The sequence below is a fragment of the Bison bison genome, unplaced genomic scaffold (assembly GCF_000754665.1).
Source record: "Bison bison bison isolate TAMUID 2011002044 unplaced genomic scaffold, Bison_UMD1.0 scf7180017864353, whole genome shotgun sequence".
Classification (NCBI taxonomy): domain Eukaryota; kingdom Metazoa; phylum Chordata; class Mammalia; order Artiodactyla; family Bovidae; genus Bison; species Bison bison.
In genome coordinates, this window is record NW_011494925.1 from 267859 (window position 1) to 277210 (window position 9352).

General features: G+C 40.2%; 1 protein-coding gene across 1 annotated transcript in view; it reads left to right on the plus strand.

Annotated features, from left to right (window-relative positions):
- The window catches only part of SOCS6 (suppressor of cytokine signaling 6), a 30065-nt gene extending 25424 nt beyond the window's left edge, over nucleotides 1–4641 (plus strand). The window contains exon 3 of the mRNA XM_010855086.1: nucleotides 2–4641. Coding sequence (XP_010853388.1) covers nucleotides 2–721 — 720 coding nt within the window. The 3' untranslated portion in view covers nucleotides 722–4641. The remainder of the gene's footprint in view (nucleotide 1) is intronic.
- Nucleotides 4642–9352: the final 4711 nt, after the last annotated feature.

Below are 9352 nucleotides of genomic sequence, written 5' to 3' on the forward strand. Positions count from 1 at the left end.
GCTGCCGAGCCCTCGGGCGGGCCCTGACGACGGGCCCCCCCTCTCCCCGCTGCTACCTCCGCTGCAGACCGATCCGAGCCAAAGGACCTTCACCGGGCTGGCCGGCCCGGATGCCCACGCGGCCGACAGCGTGCGCTGCCACTTGAATTTTGACCCCACCTCAGCTCCCGGGGTGGCCAGGGTGTACGACTCGGTGCAGAGCAGCGGCCCCCTGGCGGTGACCAGCCTGACGGAGGAGCTCAAGAAGCTGGCCAAGCAGGGCTGGTACTGGGGGCCCATCACGCGCTGGGAGGCAGAGGGCAAGCTGGCCAACGTGCCCGACGGCTCCTTCCTGGTGCGGGACAGCTCGGACGACCGCTACCTGCTCAGCCTGAGCTTCCGCTCGCACGGCAAGACCCTGCACACCCGGATCGAGCACTCGAACGGCCGGTTCAGCTTCTACGAGCAGCCGGACGTAGAGGGGCACACGTCCATCGTGGACCTAATCGAGCACTCCATCAGGGACTCGGAGAACGGCGCCTTCTGCTACTCGCGCTCGCGCCTGCCGGGCTCCGCCACCTACCCGGTGCGGCTCACCAACCCGGTGTCGCGCTTCATGCAGGTGCGCTCGCTGCAGTACCTGTGCCGCTTCGTCATCCGCCAGTACACCCGGATAGACCTGATCCAGAAGCTGCCCCTGCCCAACAAAATGAAGGATTACCTACAGGAGAAGCACTACTGACAGGACCGCAGCCCGGCATCGTGCACTTTGGGAGTGAGAGAGAGAGAGAGACTGATATACAGTTTACAGACTCTTCATCGCCATCAGAATCTTTTGCTGCCATATTCTTTATTTCAGTTTTATGTGTAAAAGAGTGTCCAGTCCATTTAGGGGTGGGGAACCGTCCGCGAGGTGTCTTGGGTTCATTTTCGTTCTTTACAAAAGGGAAGTCTGGAGGTTTGAGGAGGTGTGAAGTCTCTTCCATCAGCGCGCAGAATAATCACAATGTGAATGATCAGATTCTCCTTACCACCCACCCCCAGTCCTTTGCTGCTATCCACTGTGATTTTATGCATTAAAAGCACATTTCATGTGTATCCAATCCTGAGTAAAGTTGAATGAAACTTGCAGAATGAACCTGTTATGTCTCTCTTTCAATGGCCCATCTTCAAAGATAGTGTTGAGTCAGCATAGCTATGTGATTAATCACAAGAGTTTACACCGACACTGAAAATGATTTTTAATTTCATGCTCTACAAAGGTTTATTTACAATTGTGAACTGACATAACCTTGGGTAATGGAAGGCAGGTCTGCGACATATCTTTCTGCCACATTTGTTTCTAAATTATGTTTGAGGTTGTGCTGTCTTTTGGTTCTGAGAAGCTGGATTTTTCTGTTGCCTTCATTTTCATCTTGTGGTTTGTCTGTTTTTAATAAATGGCCTTACATTAAAAAGTTGTAAAGAAATGTATACCACCAATTTAAAAATTGTTGCCTTTTCTGTCATTAAACTCTGGTACAAATTGGCATAACGTATAAAGACCTATGGAACTAGAACTATTAAAGAAATTATTAGATGACCTTAGTTTCCTGTGATAAGCAATTTTTTGTTATCTATACTTTGCTCTGGTAAAATGTTTTATCTGTAATTTCTTTAGCTTAGACAACATTTTCTTGGGTGAACTTGATGTAGAAATGCTTTTCATAAATGGACTAGATCCTCTTGCAACATTAAAGTCTATATAGAGTTTTAAATTGATCTGAATAGAAAGAAAATGTTTTAAAGTTAGGTTTATATTTTTCTTTTATGTATTCACCATTAAAACGTGCTAGATTTAACACTTCCTTCCCCCACCAAAAAAAAGCAACAAAACCAAAAAATCCCAGTGACTTTAGTTTAAAAATTGTGGAAATTGTGGCGCACCGTGTAACAGAAGTGTTAATACCGAATCAGGTGTGTGCATTTGCCTACCATATATACTGCCATTTATCCATAGGGTTTCTATTTTTTATTTAGCCAAGTCTTAAGTAAATTAGCATCACTAATTTTTTCATCTCTTTTGATTCAGTCCTTTGCGGGGTGAGGGTAGTATGTTATATCCAATACTTTTTAGTTATTTTGAAATGCAGTGCTTATTCACTGCAGATTCTTTAGTGTTTTGAAATTGTTCCATCCAGAAGATGTTTCTAGCTACATAACCTTAAAGGAAATGTTTCCCCTTCCAATGAAACATGTAATTTAAGACATTTCTTCCTTTTCGTATCTCTTATCCTCATTAAAAAAAACAAACAGAGTAAAGGTCTTAGGTCAAATTTAATAGCTTTGTCATCCAGACATATCAGTATCCCCATTTTTTTTTTTTTTTTTTTTTTAGAGTCAGCTGAGAATTACCAAGAAAAGGCCCAGTGTATTAATACCTGTGTTATGGTATTTGACTTAAAGGGGAAAAGGTACTTAATTTTGGTGGAATGTTTGATTGTACCTTGTTGCAAAGACTCCTCTTTCATTTTCTGATATGTTTTCACCTAATAAGATTGAATATGGAGTATACTGTAATAATATAATTTAAGTGTTCATTATAAGCTATTTGGATTAAGAACTATTACAGAGTTGTAAACTTGTTATCAAATTAATGCAAGACATTTAAACTATTTTTTTGCAAAACTATTTATTTTTAAACAATTTAAAATATATCTAGGGTGAGTTAAAAGTCCCTGTGCATCTATATTAGATGGCAGGTATTGTCACAGAGTCACTGTGTGTTAATAATAAGTGTTGAGATGGCTTCTCCGTGTTTCTAGAAGCATTGACATGTACTCTTTGTGAGACCGTGGTGCACAGAGGTCTTTGGACTGCCCTGAACCCTGTCTTATGTGGGCATAGCCTGTTCCCCACACCTTCTTCATGATAACCATGTTTTTAAGATTGAGCCATTTGGTTTCAAGTTAAGATCATTCTGATTTCCATATAAATGTCTTGAAAATTGTATTTTGTGTTTTTATGGAGGGCAAGTCTTGATACTGTTCTAATTCAGAAAGCCAATTCGTAGTGTGCTTCTGTATGTTCATAATATAAAATTCCTTTAAGTAAAATGCCCTATTCTAATCCAGTTTCAGATTTCTAGGGTCTGATAGTGTATCAATAAAAATAAAAGTGTTTGCAAAGAAATCATTTACAAACAGAGAGGAATATCGCAATGTTTTTTGCTTTTGTTTAGGGAACCATTTGGCCGAGGCAGCACAACATAATGTGAACAATTGGCTTTATAGGCTAGTAAAACGGTCTGGTTAAAAATGGAAAGGAGAAAAAGAGAAGTCTTCATCCTGTAGTTTTTGTGCAGGTAGCATTTGGGTGAATTTCTGGATTCTGCTGAATGGTGGCTTAGATGACATGGATGCTGCTTGTAAGTGATTTCTTCAATGTTTGCTTCTGAAAATCTGAGCTCAAGGCAAGAGAAAGAACACAGGAAAGCTGTATCCTTCTGCCGTATGAAATGAATCAGAGTTGCTTTTTATCAAATATCTCATCCCAGAAACATGATGGAAGCCAGAAGCTATTTCCAGGCTTCCTAGGACACTATTGTGCTTTTTTTTATTTTTATTTTTTACAAATAATAAGAAAGCATAGAAAGTACTTGAAAAAGTCTCCTTTCTCTAAGGAAAACTGTGCCCCATTTTGGTGCAATAATCTGAAAATTTTAGAAGGTCAAAAAATGTCACAGGAAACGATCATAGAATTTAAAATAGTTTTTAAGGAAACCAGCTACACAGGGCAACCATCTTGCTGTTAAAAGAAATCATGCCAAAAGGCTAAACCATTGGAATATAGGAAATATAACCCAAGTACAATATACAGGATAATTTCTGAGCCAGTATTACTAAAACAGGATAAAATTTACTGACATCTTCAGTAGGTTATATTCAGTGTCCCTGCTAGTGCTACCAATCCGAATCTTTCTTAACAATGCTTTCAGAAATGCCAATTTTGATCATTGTACAGTTCCCATTGTATATGAGAGAGATTTGCTTTATGAATGATTCAAAATAATCCGTTTTAAATCTTCATGGCTTTTCATCCAATGTGAAGTCTTAATTTGAAATCACACTACCAGCAATAGACAGTTACGTTGAAAACTCTAATAAGGAACACTTGCCAGTTCCATAAGTAACTTTAAAATTCTAAAACAAAGATTGGTACGCTAGTGATCACAAATTCGGTTTAATACTTTTTTAATCCTGTAAAGATTTTTTATAAACATCCTTTTTATTAATCAGTCATAACATGGCAAATGTGTAGTTGCTGTTTCTGAAAAGTGATCCAAGCTCTACTTCCAGAGATGATGAAAAATTCTTATAGAATTTTGTACTAAGTATACGTGTTGGGTTAAAGAAATTTTATAGTCGTCAGAGTGCCATGGAATTAATACCTGCAATCCAGATTGCTGTAGTTTACACTTTTTCTGTATGTTTCGAATCAGGTGTGTTCCATTTGTACTGAGAACACCACAGAATGAATTATCCAAAGTCCATTGATTTTAATACGTGTTTTGGTTTGTAAACAAACTATAGTAATTTCTTGCACATTTTTGGAGATTAATCGTATAAAGAATTTATGTATCTGCTTCTAGATACAACATGTAAATAAAAATTTCGTTCACAAGATCTGCCTTGTGGTCTATTTAATAATCAGATGCAGAGTTTGACTTGTAATTGGTATAGGGCTAACTAGATTATTTCTGGATGTCCCATAAACTGGGCAGAGACTGGAGGTAGGGACCAACAAGTTTTAGTAAAACAGGAAAAGTGAAATGGTGACGGGGAGACAGCCAGTGTTGCTAATATCCTAAAGCCTTCAGCACAAAGGCTGGAGCCAGTTGGCAGAACATTCCAAAACAAAGACTAATTAAAATGAACACAGTAATAATAAAACTTCTCTTAACAGAATGTTAGGCCAAATGATAAAAAATGTTTGGATTTTGACATTTAAAAAATATGCCCCTTATTACTTCATGGTATTCAATAGAATCAGCTGATCTTTCTGTAGGAGTTACTTAAAAATCCTTTCATAGACAATGATATCTAATAGCCACTGAGTTGCCTTATATGTTTTGAAGTTCTTAAAACACCACATCGGGTTGAACGTTCACTTGAAAATTTGTCGTTCAGTTACGTTTTAACAGGTCTTTTATCCTGGCTAATACAAAGATAAAGTTTTAAATGACCTGGTTGAGAATATATCACAAATTTTGACTTTCATAGAATGCAAATAATGTCTTGTTCTAACCACATTTTCTAGAACTGGTATCAATTGACAGCATTGATTCCAGTGTCAGACTTTGCTGATGGTGGTGCTAATGAAATGGGAAATTAAGGAAAAGAGATGGTCAGGCCTCAAGGACTCTGCAGAAGTTTAGACTTTACAGACTTAACACCCTAGCCAAAAAGACTCTTACTCATTCAAACAGCAGACCTGTTACTACAGTAGAGAGAGTCGCTCAGTTGCGTCCGACTCTGCGACCCCGTGGACTGTAGCTGCCAGTCTCCTTTATCCATGGGATTCTCCAGGCAAAAATGCTAGAGTGGGTTGTCCTTTCCTTCTCCAGGGGATCTTTCTGAGCCATGGATAGAAGAACATGGGTCTCTTGCATTGCAAGCAGATCCTTCACCATCTGAGCCACCAGGGAAGCTTACTATTAAGAGACATTTCTAAGTATAAAGACAGGTCAACTTAAAAAGTATCAGAAGATACATGCTTGATTTTATCTTATAATCTATAGACAATACATTAGAATATGTAATGAATCCGTACACCTTTTCCAAAAGAATACCCGAGACAGAAGTATCTATAAAGTGATAAATGACAGTCATCAATCAGATGAAATAATATAGATGAAGCTCCTCCTACTTGATGGTCACGCAGACAGTACTCACTGCCACCTCATCTTTAAATTCTTTTTTTAAAAAAAAAGGTTTTAAAAAAACCTTTTTTTTTACAGGTTTTTTACAGGTTTTACTTACGCTTTTCAACTTTTCTGAATCAAAAATATTTTAACTTTTATTTCACTTGAATTTAGTCCTTACTGTCTGCTATTTTAGTCTCCAATCTCTTTTCAACTCTTTAGTTTCATTTAAACTTCATTAAAAAAAATCCTTTAATTCTTTTAGTGTATTTGTATTCCAATTTCTAGTTTTAAGGGCTTCCTAACCTGTAACATCTTAAAAAAATTTTTTTGACTTCTGTTTTTCCTGCTGTTTTTGCATGACTTGTTTTATGAATGGATGTTTTTGCCTCATCTGCCTTGCCCATCCCCCTTCCCCAAGCTACCTCCCCTGAATCCAGGGCCTCCTGATAGCACCAGAGCCTGACACTGACAGAGCCCAGTAGCAGCGGCATCTCCATTAAATCTGTATCTGAGCACAGCTGAATTTTGTAGTCATTAGACTCCTGGAGTTTTGTTTTGAATTGCATTTTGCCTACTTCATACCAGGTAGCCTCCCACCTCTTCCAAAATAGTTAGAGGAGTCTCCTCTTAGGAGAGGCTCCTTCAGATTGTAAAAGCTCAGGAGAGGCTGACCAGAGCAGGGATTATCAATATTTTTACAGGGTTTATGAACAGGGCCAGTTGCCTTTGCGTAGAGGTCATTTGGGGCTGTCAAATGCCGTCCTTGGTAACTGGCTTGCAAATAAGGGTACATCTCAAGCTGGAAAGAGACTCCGATCACGAGCCATGGATTTCACACCAAGGAAGTTTTTAGGAAGCACAGATTCTTTTAGGAAGCTAGCCTTTTCTGGTCTCTGTTCTGTAAGTCTAATGTATGTGTGTGTGTTAAGTCGCTTCAGTCGTGTCCAGCTCTCTGCAACCCTATGGAAGTCTAATACACACTAGATTTTGATAACACCTTAGGTCGTAAGTCGTGTGTGTGTGTGTGCTCAGTCGTGTCCGACTCTGCAACCCTATGGACTATAGCTTGCTAAGCTCCTCTGTCCATAGAATTTTCCAGGCAAGGATACTGGAGTGGGTGGCCATTTCCCACTCCAGGGGCTCTTCCCGACCCAGAGATCAAACCCTTGCTTCTCCTGCCATTGGCTTGCGTCTCCTTGCTTTGTCTCTTGCATCCCCTGCACTGGCAGGCAGTTTATTTTTCTTTACCACTGGTGCCACCTGGGAAGCCCATAAAATGTTCTTTTAAGTATATGGGATTCCATCCTAGAGTCTCATTAAAGAGAACCTCTCCTCCTTTGTGTAAATAATCCGCCCTCTGTCTCCAGTGCACGTCTAACAGCTTCAGGACGCGGAGTCTCTGGTCCTCTCCGCTGAGAAGTGTACTGTGAAGCCTCCTGCTCACCTAAATGGGCTTTACTGCAGCCCATGTCTCACTGCAGTCTTTCGCACCTTTTTTCTTGTGGCTGGCAAATTGTTAGCCCCATTTGGCACTGACTGAGAATTACAAGCCTAACTGTGACTATGGGGTGCGACACTTGCCTAGAAAATCAATACATGCATTGATATGTCTTTAAAGACAGAAGAATCCATTACTCTGCAAAAAAAAAAAAATTGGAGTTCTCCCAGAATGCAGTTAATGGAATCAGTGGATGAAACGAGAGCTGGATTTTACACCATTTCTCAATTATAATAGCAAATGAATTGGGCTTCAGTGTTGTTCAGTCGCTAAGTCATGTCTGCTAAGTCATACTTCTAATACCTAATACTTCTAATGCTTAACGTTTATTTCACATTTCCTAAGCCCTATGCAAGGCAGACACCTGAGGGTTATCAAAAATGAAAGTGAAGCACAGAGGTGAACCTTCCCATAGCCACACACACATACCAAAAAAAAAAAACCCCACAAAAACACCAGTTTTAAAGTCACACAGTCTGGCTCCAAAAATCTATGTTCGAAGCCAGTAGGATATACTTCCTTCCTTTCTTCAGGCTTTCTATTATTTGGAGCATTTCTATCTGTGATTGTCTGGGAAAGAACTGTAGCATAAGTAAATGAATGACCTACTATCTTCTCTAGGGGATTACTCTGTCGCTTAAACAAAAAATACTCTTGTCTAAGCCATGGCAGAAAAACTCTGACAGAGGCCTGGCTGGTGTATCTGGGGGACTTTACCTTCTATTACTGGGGGAGGTGACCACTGCTGTCCTTTGTATGGCCTCATCAAGTTTTCTTTTAACTAATATACTAACATAGGAACAAGATTAAGTGAAGTTGAACTCTTGGGAGGACTTCTCCACATGTTTGGTGCATAAGGAAAAGCGTTAATTCTGATTTTTTTTTGCTAATGAATAATGAGATTGCCCTGTTGTACTAGTAGCCATGGTTGTCCGCCTTTTTCATTTCCTTTACCCGTGCTCAGCCAGTTCTCTTTCCACACCCTGAGCAAGAACTTCCTTACAGAAGTTCTAGCTATACTTAAACCCTGTCTTTAGTTTCTCTGCCTACACTTAAATGGGTAGAAAAATGTACCACCTGTTCATATGATAAATACTGTGATCAATCTAAGGGATATTCCCCTCCACATTTCTGGGAAATAACAATTTATACCTGCTTTATGGGCTCCCCCGTGGCTTAGAGGTAAAGAACCTGCCTAGAATGCAGGAGATGCAGCTTCTATCCCTGGGTCAGGAAGATCCCCTGGAGAAGGGAATGGCTACCCACCCCACTATTCTTGCCTGGAGAATTCTGTGGACAGAGGAGCCTGGTGGGCTACAGTCTACGGGGTCGCAAAGAGTTGGACACGACTGAGCAACTAACACCTTCACACTTTTCATGTTTCACTGCTAATGAATTCCTTTAGTCATTGGTTCACTCATTGATTCCAAAAGTATTTCTTGAGCTTCTATTATGTGTCCAAACTGCAAAAGTAATTATAAGTGAGATGAGTTGTCTTAGAAAGGTAGGGTTCAGTAAGACCTAATGTAATCTTGAGAGAGATGATTATCAAGGAACTGAAGATGGTTTATTCCATCTTTAAATAGGCAATGCCTTTACTCCCCCAAACCATAGATGATAACTTCATGGTTTGGTGGGTGGCTCGCTCCCAGAACTCAAACCAGGGATTCCATGCCATCCTGACCTTTTCATTTCGCCTGTCGTCTCTGGCTGTCAGCTCTGTTCTCAAGCTTTCCATGTGATGAGGGGCTTGATTGCTGGTAGCCCTCGAGACACATTGTTCTAGTTTTGTAATCAGTGGAGAAAAGGTGTTTCTTTCCTCTCAGGTACAGCAGAGACATGCTAGCCAAGACTCCACATTGCTTAAACTGGATCATATATTCCTTCTTGAACCAATCTCTGTGGCCAGAATAATAAAATTCTCAGATGTGTCCAGTGGGGTCGCATGGCTACTCCACGGTGGGAAGACA